We start from the raw sequence: 17,107 nt of genomic DNA, 5'->3' as shown, positions 1-17,107 counted from the left end.
AGCAATGACTGCAAAGGCCTATTTACCAACTGACTTGAAACTGCAGTTTTGTTACCTGGATACAGTTGCAGGGGTGGCCGCTTTAAGATGACTGATTTCAAAAAGCATCCGCATAGATGGTGTCAGTGGAATGCGTTCATTACTTGCTAATGTTAACACCTTAAAACAAAAATCTACTTTAAATATCATACGCCCGAGTTTGTCGATAAAGTCATATGCAATACCTGACAAGCTAAACATCAACCTGTTATCAATAACATGAAATTACCTTGTTGTCATCCATAACGGTATTAAGTGATTCAATCCACATGGGATCGATGTCACCATCTAGAACAATCCACTTTGGGCCATCGTGCTGGACGTTGGAAAGATCTCTCATTATTGTGGAAAACAAACCGTCTTTCCACTCTCGAGTTGCCGGATTAATGACGCCTTTTGAGATAAAAAAAATAACCGAAATGAAATTCTTTCGTCGTAAGCAAATCTGCGTTAGTGCGTAGCGCATGAAGCCTCTATAGTATACTGAGCCTCTATAGACTGAGTCTATACTTTAATTACCGTAAAGTTCGTTGTTGGTTACGGCTTTCGGATTGAGATCTACCCAAATTGGCTTTCGTTTCTGATTTTGATAAGTCTTGTTTAAGGATTTCAGGATCTGTAAAGCAGGATATAATTATTTAACGAAAAAGAACTTCAAAGTATCGAAATAGCTGACAGAAGTTACTATAAAAAACAATTAACGCTTACCTGAGATTTACCCGTTCCCGCATTCCCAATAACAAAGACAGAGTGCCTTACACTGAGCAGTTCTTCCAGCTGCACAATCTTCAGGAGAAAGTTGTCTTCTGGCTGCAACTTCAAGTTCAGAATAGACTCCTGTACAAGAAGTTCATTGAAAATTCGTTGCTGGAGTTGTTTTAAAATTGTTATGGTTTGTTCAAAGCAACATTTCGGTGATATGCTTTCCTTACCTTGACGATTTTTTCAAATTCAGGATCACGTTTCCTAGGTACATCTAATGCAGGGAACAAGTCTCCAATCAATCCCATGAAAACAGGTAAATCATCCGTTACAATTTTAGGAATGTTGAAATCTCTCAAAGCTCTCATAAGGACCTGTAAGCGTCATTAAAGAAAGCAAGTGGTTACCTTTAAACTTGAAGCAATAAAGTTAGTAGGCTACAAGGTTCATAGATGTAAATAACGTCGTAAGCAACGAAAAGATCATACTAAATATAACTTCTTATTACCTGATCTTCAGCTCTTCCTGGATCGCTTCTCTTGAGAGCACCAGCAACTACCAGGACAGACTTAATGGCACGCAGACCCCAGTCGTAGTGATCTTGTTTAGACAAAAGCTCTCGACACAGTGTGTACAGTGTGATGAATTTTCGCGCAAGCAAACGATTGTCAATGAAACCTTCAGCTACCAACATGATTTCGCAGATCATCGCAAAGTCCGGTACCACCATGGCGCAGGGTCTAAGCAAAGAAAAAATAATTATTTTAAAACCAAAAACCTTCTTTTGATAACAATTCAGAAAGCAAGCTAGTATATAAGATTCTACACAAGGGTTTAGTTTCACCTAAACAATGCTTTTAGATTTTCTGGAAGTTCTGTACGACCGGCATAACCAGGGTTCATCGTGATGAAGAGTCCAACTGTCTTCACAAGACGAATATTTTCTCCAAGGAAGTCAAACATCTTTCGATCTTCCCGTATAGAATCCTGGATCGTTTTAACCTGCAAATGTGTTCCATATGAGTAAGCTAAGTTCCATTCATAACAATTAATCAATGTTTTGTAACATGAAGATTTGGAGTCACATTAGTTTAACTTGGCGATGGTAGCAGTAACAATTGCAACGCACTTGTACGGCGACCACAGACAGCACTTCCACTGAGATCCTGTTAAACTCATCAAAGCAACCCCATGCTCCAGTTTGAGCCAGACCCTATTACAAAACGAGAATAGTTTAAGGTAAAAGGAACAATGGTTTACACGTAAATTCAAGATCAAAGTTATAGACCCGTAGCGATAGAGTATGGCTTCAACTGCTTCACCTTGTAAATGTTTCCAATCGACTTGTAATCCATCTGTTCTGAACAATTAAACACATAGACCATGATACCAAGGGCTCGACCCAAATCTTTTGTAGTTTCGGTCTTTCCGGTTCCCGCCGGACCTGCTGGTGCCCCGCTCATTGTTAGATGGAGCGATTGAGTCAATGTAATATAGCACCTGCATAACACACAAAAGGGCACTTTTCTATCAACTGGTTAATTAAACCACAAAAATGTTACGTCGTAATTTAAAATTTAGTGGTCTCTGAATCAATAAAAATTTTTACCTATCTGTGAGTGGTGTAATCACAAGACGAGGAGTGCAGCCAAGATACTCATATGAGTACTTAAACTGGGCATCACAAATGTTAGCAAACACGTGGCTCAGTTTTTCATCCCATCTCAAACGTAACTGCGAGAGCCATAGAAAAGCTTGCGAACTGTCAATCTGCCAATAAAATTTACCACAGGTTTGTGTTAATTGTGATGTATATTTAGAAACAAATCATTTTCGTATTTTACCTTTTGCTCTATCAACTTTCCAACTACATCCTTGGCGTGGACATCAATGGTACAAATGGTCATGATGTTCTGTCTGTCGTTTTTGGTCAGATCTCCGATCAGAAGCCCGATCAGTGTGTTGAGTTGGTTAATCTGAAAAGTAAAATTTGAGTTGCAGTTAAATCTAAAGGGCTATCGTTTTACTTTTCTTATTTTGGAGACTGAATCCGGCACCTGTTTTTTGTAATAATCCTTCATGGCGTTTTCATAGCCTTCTTCCAGCCGTGCAAATGAAATGTTGACTTCAGTGGTCCACCAGATCTGAGTGCCCAATAATGAGACCTAAAAACACATCAGATTTCACAGTAAAATTACATGTATTTTGATCACTTAACGACATGCTTCTGACAAAGGTTGATTAAACATAGCTATCTTATTGTGTTCTTCAAAGACACATCAAAACGCGTTTTAGCACATCATGCAGTACAGCACAACATGCATGTGTATGAACCATATGCTCTCTTTACCTGAGCGGGGTAGTCGAAAATCCACTGCTCGCGAGGCTTTTCTTCATACGTTACAATGCCCTCAGTCATCTGCTGGCGAACGGTTGATCTCATAACTTCCATGAGTTTATTCAACCAGAGTTCTACTGGTCCGACGCATTCACATACTGAGTCAAACTCCACGTATCTGCAATCGCAATGAACGAGCATCAGAAAGGGGATAATGTAATAGACAATAGATATTGTTGCTTTGATACTACGAAACTAGTAATATTCAAGGTAGGAAATCTTACTCTTTTTCTTTACTGAACATGCCGAGTGCAGTTTTTGTTGGGTTACCAGCATCGTCCTGTTTGAATTTCAGCTGCGCCATGTTATCAAAGAGTTTTGCGAGATGGCGAGATACAGCCACAGGGTTTGTGCCTACGTAAATTGACAGTTAAAAGTCAAATAGCTAGGCAATTTTTTTCTGCAAGCATTTCCGACCCAGAAAAAGGAACTACTTTTGATTCAGCCTTTGTAATAGTCTCTAACATGCGTTGAAGTTGCAGCTTATTGGAAACTAATAACTGGGATTATAACAGAAATTACCGTTTGACAGAATATCAAGCAAATCGGCAGACGAAACGAAATAGAAACGTGGAAAAGCAAGACGTTTTGTGTCAAGGTATTCTGCTAGAGCTTTTTCGCACAAAGCGAGCCTTCCTTGCAATTCTTCCAGTTGTTCGAAGAGACCAGGTTTGTTAGTGGCTTTTACCACGTTAGGCGTGGCTTCCATCCCGGCCACAAGTTCCTTTAAATACAAGATGGGTAGCCTGTTAAATGCAATAGGACGTTTTGAAGGCTGTAGATTAACACCTACCTTAAAATCCGCATCGATTCCTTCAAAGCGTTTTGAGTCCTCGGGCAGCTGTGATCTGATGTCTTCTGAGCCAATAAAGATTGCTTCTAAGTACGACCAAGTCCTTTGCACTTCAAACCAAATCGTGATCACGGAGTCTGCTGTAGACAAACTCTTCTGCCAGCCTGAAACTTGATCCAAGAAATAGGCAATGTATTTTGAAGTCATCAAGTTTTGCAGTTGGACCTAAATAGCATAAATTTGTAATTTTCTGCTGCAATATCCTATATCAGTTTACAGTATCTAGCAGAATTTAGAATAATAAGTATTCAGGTTTAGAATTTATGATGTTGTTTTTAACTTGATAAAATATTACTTGATTTTCTTCCAGAGTTTCAATGAGTTCCTCATCTGACTGAAGAAGAGGAAGTTTCGTCCTTCCATGAACATCGTATTTGAACTCCATTGCACTCCATGTAACGTCAAGTTCCTTAAGGATCTACAACAAGATTGAAATCATTAAACTAACAAGAATTTTTGACATACCTCAAATACAAAACTTAGGATTATTGCAGTGACTGTTGTTGAATATAGACTTAAACATGCCTTTTCCATTCCCATTTCTTTGACAGCTTTGTCCACAATGCCTCTCACTTCATCCTCGAAATTGTGAAGGTTAAGCTTCAGGAGGTCAGCTAATGTAGTTTCGTCATCCATGACAAACTTCACCTATACCGACATAACTGTACGGTCAATATAGAAGTTCTCGCCATACTATGCAGTGCTTGTCTTCCACTTGTACGAATTTACCTGGGTGGCCTGCATGAGCTGCTGCCAGTGGCGGTCGCGAATAGCTGGGTTTTGTAGTTCGCTAACAGCTCGTAACGATGTCAAAATGTTTTTCACAAGAGAATCAAGACCAGAGAAAGAATCCCAGGCGCGCATCTATTCAATAGTTGCGTAGACATGTTATAGAAAGGATTTTGCTAAAGCTTGAACTCATAACTTTTGCAAGTAACGTTAGTTTTGCAACTGCAATGATGCTAATCCGTTGCGTGTTACCTCTTTGTCGAGCGCCCTGATGTCTTTGGCAAACTTCTTTGCATCCAGTTCCATCTGCTCAACGTTAATGTTTGCCCACTTTGTCTTCTTCCAGTCTTCAATGCTAGTTTTAACCAAAGTTATCATATCCCACAACGATTTGAGAAGGATAACCTTTAAAAGTATGGTTCGTCACTGTCACAATGGCTAGGCTTTCATTATGCATGACTAGACTAAGCTGTATATGGGCAACTAAAAAGAAAACCCGTTTGGGAAATATACTCTTTCTAGGATTAGCGTTATTACAGTACATACAACCTTACACAGCAAAGTGTATGCGTCTCACCTCACGTCGACATTGCTTCATTTGCTTGAAATCGGGAACATTAATTTCAAAGATAGCCGCAGCCTCAAACAGTTCGTGCATTTCATCCTCCATCTGAGTGATTTGGCCATGACACCTGTCAAGCATGGTGTATGGCCGTTCGGAGATGAAACGGAAAGGCGCGTCTTTGCGGAATCTCTCTCTGAACTGATGTTGCTGCACCTACACACCGAAACACGAAAAAAGTCAATATACTTGACGATACTGTTGCAGTCAATGAACACATGACTTTTCCGATTACATCTGATAGGCTAACACCTTTGTAAGGTATATTCCGCCAAAAACCTACGTCAAATGTGCTGCACTTTCTGCGTAATATTGCAACTTCGTTTGACTGGAGGGGAGCAACCGCTTGTTTAACCGTTGCCGCCGTTTTCTTGGTGTTGTTCCATTTTTCTGGAAGTTGCTACACAAGAAACAATTTCACATCAAAAATCAAAACCAAAGATGGTTATAACATATGATAACTAGTAAACTACTCAAGATAAATTAGTTTTACAAATTGTTTTTTGTTGTACCACTCATACCTCAAGTTGCTTGTGGGTATCTTCAGGCATTTCCTGGTCATACGTTTTCAGCAGCTCAATGGTTTGCTTGAGAGGTTCAAACATTTCATCTGTCGTGGTTTGACGCGATTTGACATCCTATTTTTAAAAGCACGATCATGAATCTGTGTTGTCAGCTTGTGAGCATGATCGTAAATTTTAGACTCTTAAGTGTAGTTTACCCTCAGATAGCCAATAACAGTAACTAGTTCATCATAACCAAGGTTGTCGGTGATTTCAGTGCTCATTCCCCTATCCACCACTTTGATGAATTTATCCAAGTCTGACAAGCTAAAATGACAGTTGTATAGAGCCATTAAACTACGTCATCATTGTGAAATAAAGCACCCAAAAAGTGTATACATGTCCCTAGATACAACTTTTGCTAACCTGTTTGTCACATGATCGATAAGATGCTGCTTAAACATAAAACTCCATCGCTTGATGATGTTGAGGAGTGCTTGCTTGAATGGCTTGGCGTCGACTCTAAACCAGTTGTCGAAAACAGCCACAGGATTAATCTCCTCCACTTCACAGTATATCTTCTCATACTGGTCCACCTGCAGAGAAACAACTAATTTAGAGAGGAGGGCTATACATGACCTGTCACGTTCACATCTTCGTCTTATTTTCAAATTAGTCGACTCTTGCTGTTATCAAGAGCATAAAAAACACGGAAAGAAAAGTAAGCATATATCGCTTAGTTAATTTTCATAAAATACCTGCTCTTTGAACATATCCAACGTTGGAGGATTTTCAGGGACGCCTTCTTCAGCGTGAGCTTCAATTTCTTCGGTGGTGAGCACGTGACCGTAAGTAAGGAATTGTTTCATAAACTCGTTTCGATCGTCAACCCACAAGTAAGCGTAGTTATCGAAGCTAGGAGTATACCAATCGTATCAAGCACAAAAAGTACACAAAGCGGCAATAACAACACAAGGAAGCTTTCTGAAATGTTTGCTTTAACGTTGGCGCATCGCACGCTTACCTGTTTCTGTATTCGCATGCCTTGTCCATTACTGTTTGCACACGTTCCAAGAGTTCATTCTTCATGTCACTCAAATCGGCCATGTCTTCCATGTCAGCCTATTAAGGAACGGCAAGGCCAGGTAACGCCTGTTGCAGCTTCATGCACTAATAATATAATTATACCGTTTCCCACCTGGTAATGCTCGGCGCCACCTTCTTTGGTAAGGCGGGGTATCAAGGACGACATGTTGTACATGTCGTTAAGCAAGTCCTCTATGAGCTCAAAGAAGCCACTTTCTCCCATTCCATAATCAAGTGAAGGCCTGAAGTGAAGAAATATAAGTTAAAGACTTTAACCCTTGTCATAAAAATAAGGCGTGTAATTTACAGTGTGTAAAGCTGATTTTATAAAACGTACTTGAACACCATATCTGGAGCATGCAGTTCAAGTTGAGCTTGGAACAGTGGAGTCACCGCATGGCGGGAGTCTGTCTGCTCCAAAAGAAACTTCATGGAGCACTCGATGGCATTAAAGCATCCATCTATGACCATGTCATCGATATACAGCATGTACGCTTTCCAGGTTTCGGAATCTTCAGATGCTTTGAACAACGTCTTATTATCCTGTAAATTATCGACAACACAACCTATAAGGGCACGTTGTTGGTTGTGTTTTCCTTTGTCGTGTATCAAATGCGTTAATTTTGTAAAATTATTCCATCTAATGGAAGAATTATAATCGCCTCGGTGACTTTCAATTCAGTTGAATGCCATTTTCAATTTACTTCGAGCAGTTGGTGAATTTTGACAGCGCTTTCTTTGATCATGGCGTACCTCTTCGTCAACTTGTCTTCTCTGTCATCCAAGTTAAGCAATGTTTCCTGCCACAAGGTAAAAAAGATTAAATGCCGTGAACTTGACAACATTGGGTCAATGTTTATTATTTGTTGCCCAGAAACACAACTTTTGCTTATTATTTTAGCCGTTTTTGTTTCGGTCTTTGGTCGTTGTACAGTAAACATTTTACCTTCTTGTTATCTTTTCTTTCAAAAAGTGGTAAGATCCACGTAGTCATTGTTTTGTTTATAAGGTCGACATTGTCCTTTGCTTTTTGTACGCGCTGCTCGAGATCAAATACCTGATCCCTTGTCTCCTGAATATATTCCCAGACACCTGTGTAATTAACAACATTCGTGAGGGTTTAAAACTGTACCCAAGTACCCACTGCAAAAGACACCAGCAGTCTTACTTTTGAGGAAAAAAAAACTTCTGTGTAATTATTTAAAAAAGTTAAAATTTTGTAAATCGTACTATACAGTAGATCCCACCTTCACTTTTCCAGCTTAAATCCTTTTCAGCTTTCTGAAGCTGGTTGTCGATTGCTACCAGCTGGCCCTCAATTAACGGATATTCGACTTCAAGGATTGTATTGCGAACCTTGAAAGTGTGTTAAACATGAAATGAAAATAAGTTCGTGAGAACATGAAATACCTCAAGAAAATCAGCAAATCGCGGTCATGGTTTGATTGCACAAATAAAAAGATTTTGTAAATTCCTCATCTCTGTAACATTTAGGATACTGAAAACGCAATGATCAGCGCGCGCATATTGCCGCCTTCTCAACGACAGACTCATACCAAACTAAGGAAGTAATTCTCAGTAACATAAGCTTAAGGTAAACATAAGGTAAACTATATAGTAGTAGATGGCAAACATGAATCTCTGTGATATATATCAAAATGCAACGTGTTTGTTAAGGGGATGTGTTTGGCGTCATTTGTCGCGCAAGTATTCGGCGTAAGGAGTAATTCCAAAATAAATTTCCAATTGGAAAGGTTTTCGCAAGATCAACTGATCTCTATAACGATGGGGGGTAAAATATCCATTTGCAATATCTTTGTGCACTATAAAAGGGCTATTTTCTTCGTTTGTTATTTTTAGATTTAGGTACTTATGTAAGAGTTGGACGACGCTTTGGTAATCTCCAAACAAACGGTTAGCCAAAGAAAAGATTTTAAATTTCAATGATTAAGTTACGAGACAAGCCCGAATCTCTTTCATAATTGATGACAAAACATCGAAATCTAAACGACAATGAAAGATCACTTTAAAAAAGCGTTGATCTCACACTTTTGACATTTGCCCTTTAGATGTTTATGAAAAGCTAGTACAACAATCTTCCTTTGATTCAATAAAAGGAATCAATCGATCACGCGAAAACTGCGTGCTGGTATGCTATCTAGTTCCAGTGATGAAACAATTAGATGACATTCAATACCATACCTTATTGTACCATTGCTGAGTAAGGTCCACGTTGGCAACAAACTGCCTGAAGGATTCCTTTGCTGAGAATATCTTTGCTGCTTCGTCGGGGATGCCTGTTGTCTCTTCGCTTTCCAGATATTTCACTTCTCGCAGAACAGAGACAAGCTGTTACACCATACCATACAATTAAACCCGATACAGGACATATGGATACACATTCATGAAAGAGTTGTGCAGTTAACGTTTTACCTGTGGATTAAAGTTGACAGAAATTAGATTGGTGTCAGGATGTCTAGTGATCAGAGGCTGGTTGAGATTGTATTGGGATCTCTCATCAACCGATGTGGTCCATTGCGCGTAAATACTCTCCTCAAAGCTGTATAAAATAACAATTTTAATTTGTATTCTTTTGTCAGAACATATGCGCAATCCCAGTCCGGGTTAGCTTTTATAGTAATTCAAAACAAAACCATACAGGAATTAACATTTTGCGGTTTTTTAAAGCTAACCTCTTCAAAAGTTGCATCATTTCGGCGTATTTCTTTTCCATTCGATTGCCTTCGTCCGATTCCATTATCCTGAATACATAAAAAAGTTGGTCGGAATTTAAAGGCATTCAGTACATGAGGGGCATCTTCAAGTACTGCGAAAAATTGATAATCCTGAAAACGATTTTATTAAGCAAATCTGAACACTTACGGATGCTGAATATGTCTGAAGTTGCCATAAGGGTTTTGTATTCTTTGACAAAGTTCTTTCGACCATCTGATTGCTCCGGCTACCATGGGCATGTTTTTGTTAACTGGATAGTATCCTGAAAAAAAAATATATGAAACATATGAAACTATTTCGACAATCTTGAACTTTCCGAGAAATTTCAGAAGTTCTCAATTAGAAGTATAGAACTACTATAATAAATATACTACTATAACTTAGTATATAGTAATCTACCTTCGTTTTCTTTTCCTGCTTGCATTTGTTTGTCATAGATGGCTTTTGCTTCGTCAAGTTCCTTGTGAAACATTGCCAGCAAAATGGGGTATCGCGGCCACATGTCTTCAAGAATCAAAGGTCTATGATATAGAAACGCCGTAAAGTTAACAAGCAGAGCTACTACAAGTTCATCAAGATATCAGCACAGAAGAAAATAGTTAAAGTAGCAGCATCACCTTTCTAACAAAGAACCAAACATTGCCACCAGCTTAAACGCGGATTCAGTGGAAGGGCAGTCATCAAACGATTGAGCTACAATGGCGCCTAACCGACGATCAATGTCAGTTATGTGTTCACGGAAGTTCTCCAAGTCATTGTTGAAACTCTAAAACAACGTTTATTAGATTTTAAGTTTGCAGGGCTTATACATCACATCATAAAAGGCAACTTGTAGAAACAAAATTAGTTTAAATTGACCAACTTTATTCTACCTCATCCACAGGATCCAAGGGATCGTATTTGAGTTCACCAAATATTTTAAATAGATTATTGAACTCTTCAAATAGCACCACGACTTGTCCACTGAGAGCCGATCCTTTTACCCCACCAAACTCTATCTTTTCCAACTTCAACATGTCCCTTGCGTCAACAAACAAACTCTGCGCGATAAAAGAACGTTAGTTATAGTAAATCCCAAACATTGACGAAATATGACATTGTAGATTGCAATGTAAATCCTATATTATACTTTGATATTCTCAAGGCGTTGCAGAAATCTATCTGTTCTCGCGAACACTAGGCTGTTGTCAAAATCCCACAGTACAGGTTCTCTACTCATACCCTCAAAGAACGTTTCCAGCTTATCCTTGTGCTCTTGGTAAGAATCTCTGTGATATTGATAAAGTAATTTTGAAATGTACAACCTGTGTTGACAAACTAAACAAATGTTTGTGAAGTAGTTCAAATATTTCTGTTTTGAAGGTATTAGGCCTACCTGTATTCTTTTAGTACTTTGATTGCCGTAGAAACTTGTTCAATAACTTCATCTACCTCTCCTTTAAACAAGTCTTCTGGTTTCAAATAGTTCCGACACTGCGAAAACATTTAAAATAAAAAAGGTTATAAAAAATATTTCGCATGTGATTGACTTCGACCAGCATCGATGTTATGCTGTGTTTTTTAACTGTTTTCCAAAAGTTTCTATAAGTTTTCAAACATACTACATTTACCTGGTTAATCACAAGATTACTGATTTCCTGCAGAAGAACAATTAGTCTCGTGGGAGCGCTATAATATTTGCTATGTGCCCATATCTTGCAGATAGTTGTAAAAAGAGGTCTGATGTACATGGAGTACTCGTGAAATTCTTTCTCTTCCAGATCTTCAATGATCCATTTTATTGCTTTCAGGTGGGTGTGGATGTCTTGAGATTCTGTCAGTCCTTAAGAAAGGATAAATTTGAACAATTAAACATCCATCGTAACAGTTACGAATCCATCGTACATAGCCATATATAACAGATCCTTACCCGCAACAACATCTTTAAACATCTGTTGGAAAGCTGGATAATAACTGCTCTGAACTTTCTTCAGTACTTCCGACATTGTTTTTACTTTGGGCATTTTCAACTATTTAAAAGGAGATTAATACATAACTAAATAGAACTTGCATGGACCAAAGCATGTAAAAAAACTAATAATTGGTAGGCTTACGCAAACATATTTAGTGTACCTGATCGTAAATGCACTTCAGATTTTGATAGCGATCGGCCCAGAATGTAAGTTCTGCATTGGGTAGAGGATTATGCCCCTGTAACAAAGACTCTGACGAATCTCTTTTCAAAACGTCTCGGACTTGATGACTCCATTCAATGACCACAGATTCGAGAGTGTGCAAAATCTGACGGTCAATAAGTTCATCTCTGAGCATTAAAAAATGAAAACAAATGTAAAGTTGCAGACTTTTGAAAGAGTCTGAACCATAAATGATTGTTGCTAAACAAGTTTTTTTGAAGCAAAACTGACAGCTTACTTCAGTTCTACATCTTCTTGGGCTTCCTCAGGAATCCTGTCTGTTCCTGGTGGAAGTGGAAGTAATGTTTTGCCTTTAACCTACGAGTTTCAAAAGCAATTTAAAGCTGGATTCACGTAAGAAGGTCATCATTACCTGTTATGTGCTATGTGAAATTCATAAAGTGTGTTACAAAAGAGAAATAAAACATTTAAGAGAAAATCTTACTTTACCTGTTATTTAGTCATTTTATGTGATTTTATCTATTAAAAAAATAAATAGTTATTAACCTGTCCCGATACAACGAAGACGTTACTCTTTAATTTATGCACGTGACGAAGTACGTCACCAGATACAACGTAAGGCCAAGTGTCATGATTTCTACCGTTTGAAAGCAAAGGCACTACAATCTGAAACAAAATACGAAATACTGTTAATCATTAACGAGCATTCATTAGTCTCGTAATTGCAGCAATTTTTTGTTTTAATTTGGCGAAACACAACTGTGAAGCAAAAGCACCGGCAACTAAGGAACTTTCTAGATCAGCATAATGCTGAATTTTGTGACTTACTCACGCATAATAACGTGAGATGGCTAAGTAAGGGCAATGCTTTGAAAAGGCTGTGGGACCTTCGTAAAGATTTGGTCATGTTTTTGAATGAAAAGGGTCAAACTAGTACTCTGCTTGAAGGTACCAATCTATGTAACTTGGCTTTTCTTGCTGACTGTTTTACCCATCTAAATACTCTGAACTTGAAGCTCCAGGGCAAGGGGCACACTATCATTCAGCTGTGGTCAGCAGTGAAATCTTTCAAGCAACAGCTGTTGCTATTCGTTTCAGATATCACCAAAGACATGCTCCACTTTCCATGCTTAAAAGTGACTCTACAAGAAGTTAGCTGTGATAATGATTGGTCATGCTTTGTCGAATTTCTGCAAAATTTGGACACTGAGTTCTGTAACAGGTTCAAGGAATTTTATGAAATCAGTTCAGTTATAGAACTAATTTCACATCCACTGTCTGCTGATGTTAATGGCACTTGGAAAACACAACTTTCCACTGAATATGCATTGCTGGTGTCTAAAATGCAGGTAGAACTTTGTAATCTTAAAGGAGATGAGATTTGTATCGCAGATCCAAATGTGTTTTGGTTATCACTTGTAACCTTGGAAAGGTACCCAGTTATAACCAGGCTGGCTAGAAGGATCCTTACTTGCTTCGCTTCTACGTACCTTTGTGAGTCGTTGTTTTCATCAATGAATTTTGTAAAAAACAAGCATAGAACGAGACTCACAAATGCTCATCTTCATGAGCTTATGAGGATATCAGTAAGTGACAGAAAGCCCCGATTCGACGCTATTGTGAGATCTAAACCAACTCATCATTTTTCTCACTGAAATAATCTTGGAGCTGTAGCACACTTCACTTTTGACTATTACAAAGTTATTAATATGTTGTAGGGTACTTTTTCATGAATAAAGCACCATAAAAATTAAAGCATGTCCAATATATTTACTATTCATATTTAGTGGATCATCATGTTGTCAGGTTTGGTTGTGGTGGATCATGGCAGAAATCATTTGAACACCCCTGTTCTAGAGCTACTGCGCTGGGTGCGTTTAAACATGTCAGTTTATACTGTATTGAGGTAGCAGTACCAAGGCATAACTCAAAAAGTTCGTATGTCAACTCTGCGTAAGTAATTTGAATGCTTCAATAATAGTGTGTATTCCGGCGTTAACTTTATGAGACCAAACAAACTTGTACTTAGAACACGATAAAAATTATTTAATCAACTCTTCAGCCGATGAAGTTGCTATAGTTGCGCAAAGAATTAAGAAGCATTTCGATTACTGACCAAACATGGGGGGTATGAAAGTAAACGAAGGAGGTACTTGCCTAACAAAAGTAAATAAACCTGCCGTGTTAAACGACGCGCCTTGAACTGATTTACCGGTCAGTCACAGTCCAAATGACGTCAGGGAATGAGCTTCAGTAAACTTTAGGCATAGATCAAATACAAAGTGGGGAATTGATTAAATTATTAGGTGCACGGTAGCCGATTTTATTGACTGAACATGACATTTATTTTCGTCGGAGTGCTCACGTTATAAAAGAGGTGTTTCGAGCTTTTATTCGCAGTTCATGCCCTAAAAACTTACGCCCTGCCCGAAAAACTGACGCATGCACGGTTTACCAAACAGCACTTAAACCAACATACCGATAGCGACTGCAAAGACTACAGCAACATTCAAAATAATTATGCCCCAAAACTTCATGAAAACCATTCCAGACGTCACCATGTATGTATAGTGATTACGAAAACCGGAAATATTTTATTAAGCTTCAGTTCCGTTGGCAGATAAACACCAGTATAGCTATACAGTATAATGCCGTTTGTACTGTTCGAAAGAGGAATAGTCGCATAAAGCTTTTACCTACTAAGTCTAAAGTCTAGACTCATTATTGAGAAAATTTATTGTTCGATAACAATAGCAAAGAAAGCCGCTTTCCTTGGAAAACCTCAGGCGTTCAATCATTATTTTCTTGCGTTTTATTTTCTATTCTATTAGTTTGAGCTAACGCAAACAAAGACGAGCTTTAAACTTAGCTAGTTGATACAGTTTTTGCGTGAAAGAAATTTTTCCAAATATAAATCACACTAAATTTAACATGAGAGTTGGATAACGGTTGCTGATAAACTTACGAAACTGATACATAAACCCTGAATTGCAAATGTATAACAAAAAATAACTTACATCATCTACAAGGGATGACATTTGATCCAATGGAGCGTAAGATAAATCTCCAAAAATAACTTGATTCTGGATGGTATCCGGGAGCAAAGATTCCCTGCTTCTCTTGATGAAATAAACGGCCTTGGTTTTTCCGGAAAGAGGAAACTCGTAGGTCGGAGTTAGAATTCCGGCAGCATTTGCCCCAACAACGAGGGCGATGTTGTCACCCTTGTCGAAAAACTCCTGGATTAAAATTTTGTTATCTTCGACTCCAATACATTTTTGCCATTTATCATTTTTTAGCTTCAGTGTCCGGAGCACGTACTCGGACACGAATTCGTATCGTTTATCACCAGCTGTTTCAGCCATTATTATTGTCAGATAATAAATGGCCTATATTGCCGAGGATTCTGAAATGATATTGTAATCCATTACAGTATATAACTCAATGATCGATTTTGTACAGAAACTACTCTCAAGTGTTGTAAAGTCAGACGCCGTATTGCCTCCACAAATTTTAATACCGACTGCTTAGAAGTCTTAGATCCTAGCAAATTAACAATTGCCTGACCCACTACGCTCCACGCATCTTTTCAATTAATCTATACAATGACCTTAGCTAGGGGTAAACATCGTTAGTTCCGCTTGCGACAGCTTGTAATTAGATCTTCAATAAAAAACTACATGACACTTTAAACTTATGAAATCTGTTTGCGCAAACGACGGCACTGTAATATGAAACCGAAAGAGCATTCCGTCGTTCTAAAAATATACCTTGCGAACTATTACTTTGTACTGTTGGTGTACCCAACACGCAGTCACAGAGAAAATTCATAATAACCATGGCCATATGTTTTGACTCATTACCTGTATTGTACCTGCAATTGTAAATGTAGTGTAGGCTACTACCTGTATTGCGCATTTGCGCTGATACCTATATCTGTATGCGAGAAACGTCAAATTAAGACAAACACTATATCCAACATTATTACTGTACATGAAGTCAAACTTTGATCGAGTCAGCCAACTAGCCTATAAGCTTATAAAACGACATTTAAAGAATTGATGAAATAACTGATAAAACTAATTAAAGAACCATTGAGTAAACAACTCACAGTTAAATTGACAGTGATGAATCTGTTACTTCAACCTAAGCGTTTGAAACCACAATATACCCAGCTTGATCAATTAAATTATAATCGGAAAGAACAACTTTCAAATTGTACACACGCATATTTCACGCAGAGACCTTGTCATTATTATGCGTTTAAAGAAACACTAAAAGTCTAGCGCAGTGTGTTACAACACGATAGATTTGGCTAGCTACCGTGTAGCGCGTGATTCATAAAATTGAACAGAGTAAAGCCTATCTAGCGTTGCGGTTTTTTCGCTATGGTAACCGACACAGGAACACAGCGATTTACCAGTGCGGCCAAGTTTATGGAATAAAAGGTAGGCCTACAACGTAGTATCCGAACGTACACAAATTTCAAAGAAAGAATCTCAGTAGACCAATAAGCTTAAATAAAAGCGTCCTGTTTTGCACTACCTTCATTACTACTTTTTTTGGACTGTTCTCTTTTTCAATTGTGGGAGAATTTCAACACGCGTTGGTCTGATTTCTCTTACAAATGTGGTATACATCATAATCAAAAATAAAATGAATCTTTTCATGCCAAATTAATCATGCAGTATTAACCACGTTTTGCAAAATGCTAGTGCCCTATTTTTATCACACTGTTCAGCATGTGAATAGGTTATCAAATATGCATGCAGTTTCACTGAAACTTTGCTTTAAGACCAAATCTAGAAAGCGGTCTTCTCAAAGACTTCCTGAATCTTGCGGGCAATATGAAATGAAGCATCACAAGTTTGAGGAAAACTCTACCCATTCTAGCCATTGATTGCCATTCGTTAGTATTTGAAGTATCCTTAGCAACACTAGACAGGCCAAAACAGGTTATCGCTTTTATCTTGGTTTTTAAATAACCCCTTATCGCGGACGAGTGAATATGTTTATGTGCGTTGCTACTTGACGCAAGTTAATTTTTTATAGACGTTGTTTTGCTGGTTTCTGTTGTTAATTTTTGAGAAGAAATCTGGCATATCACATCTCACCTTCCACATAAAACCTTATCGTAGTTAGGCGTTGCAAATGCTGCTATCACAGAACTTAAGTTTTCATTTTCTTAAAGAAATAAACATTATATGGCCTAAATTCTCGCAAATAAACATTGGTGTTGAAAGTTTTACAACTTAAACCTTCCAGATTGCAGCGGAAAGTGTATTATATAGAAAGAAAAAGTTT

The 17,107-nt window shown here is 38.1% G+C and overlaps 1 protein-coding gene across 1 annotated transcript in view; it reads right to left on the bottom strand.

The window, feature by feature from the left end:
* The window catches only part of LOC143445460 (dynein beta chain, ciliary-like), a 28,011-nt gene extending 12,777 nt beyond the window's left edge, over positions 1-15,234 (bottom strand). Inside the window, exons 1-47 of the mRNA XM_076944576.1 lie at positions 14,821-15,234; positions 12,350-12,469; positions 12,081-12,160; positions 11,781-11,970; positions 11,578-11,677; positions 11,279-11,490; positions 11,044-11,141; positions 10,798-10,936; positions 10,541-10,708; positions 10,286-10,434; positions 10,068-10,189; positions 9,816-9,930; positions 9,626-9,694; positions 9,366-9,492; positions 9,135-9,281; positions 8,180-8,288; positions 7,879-8,024; positions 7,637-7,732; positions 7,270-7,475; positions 7,045-7,174; positions 6,871-6,968; positions 6,605-6,761; positions 6,273-6,442; positions 6,065-6,173; positions 5,865-5,981; positions 5,627-5,743; positions 5,299-5,499; positions 4,974-5,126; positions 4,722-4,856; positions 4,518-4,640; positions 4,288-4,410; positions 3,933-4,157; positions 3,662-3,863; positions 3,364-3,493; positions 3,092-3,257; positions 2,799-2,906; positions 2,586-2,717; positions 2,351-2,511; positions 2,064-2,241; positions 1,871-1,954; positions 1,586-1,743; positions 1,250-1,481; positions 972-1,115; positions 748-876; positions 559-655; positions 269-432; positions 56-159 (exon numbers count right to left, since the gene is read on the bottom strand). Of these exons, the coding sequence (XP_076800691.1) occupies positions 56-159; positions 269-432; positions 559-655; positions 748-876; positions 972-1,115; positions 1,250-1,481; positions 1,586-1,743; positions 1,871-1,954; positions 2,064-2,241; positions 2,351-2,511; positions 2,586-2,717; positions 2,799-2,906; positions 3,092-3,257; positions 3,364-3,493; positions 3,662-3,863; positions 3,933-4,157; positions 4,288-4,410; positions 4,518-4,640; positions 4,722-4,856; positions 4,974-5,126; positions 5,299-5,499; positions 5,627-5,743; positions 5,865-5,981; positions 6,065-6,173; positions 6,273-6,442; positions 6,605-6,761; positions 6,871-6,968; positions 7,045-7,174; positions 7,270-7,475; positions 7,637-7,732; positions 7,879-8,024; positions 8,180-8,288; positions 9,135-9,281; positions 9,366-9,492; positions 9,626-9,694; positions 9,816-9,930; positions 10,068-10,189; positions 10,286-10,434; positions 10,541-10,708; positions 10,798-10,936; positions 11,044-11,141; positions 11,279-11,490; positions 11,578-11,677; positions 11,781-11,970; positions 12,081-12,160; positions 12,350-12,469; positions 14,821-15,168 (6,788 nt within the window). The 5' untranslated portion in view covers positions 15,169-15,234. The remainder of the gene's footprint in view (positions 1-55; positions 160-268; positions 433-558; positions 656-747; positions 877-971; positions 1,116-1,249; positions 1,482-1,585; positions 1,744-1,870; positions 1,955-2,063; positions 2,242-2,350; positions 2,512-2,585; positions 2,718-2,798; positions 2,907-3,091; positions 3,258-3,363; positions 3,494-3,661; positions 3,864-3,932; positions 4,158-4,287; positions 4,411-4,517; positions 4,641-4,721; positions 4,857-4,973; positions 5,127-5,298; positions 5,500-5,626; positions 5,744-5,864; positions 5,982-6,064; positions 6,174-6,272; positions 6,443-6,604; positions 6,762-6,870; positions 6,969-7,044; positions 7,175-7,269; positions 7,476-7,636; positions 7,733-7,878; positions 8,025-8,179; positions 8,289-9,134; positions 9,282-9,365; positions 9,493-9,625; positions 9,695-9,815; positions 9,931-10,067; positions 10,190-10,285; positions 10,435-10,540; positions 10,709-10,797; positions 10,937-11,043; positions 11,142-11,278; positions 11,491-11,577; positions 11,678-11,780; positions 11,971-12,080; positions 12,161-12,349; positions 12,470-14,820) is intronic.
* Between the last annotated feature and the right edge of the window lie 1,873 nt (positions 15,235-17,107).

Source organism: Clavelina lepadiformis, chromosome 2 (genome assembly GCF_947623445.1).
Source record: "Clavelina lepadiformis chromosome 2, kaClaLepa1.1, whole genome shotgun sequence".
Classification (NCBI taxonomy): Eukaryota; Metazoa; Chordata; class Ascidiacea; order Aplousobranchia; family Clavelinidae; genus Clavelina; species Clavelina lepadiformis.
Note: the sequence above shows the minus strand (reverse complement) of the source record. Positions and strands in the feature narration are given on the sequence as shown.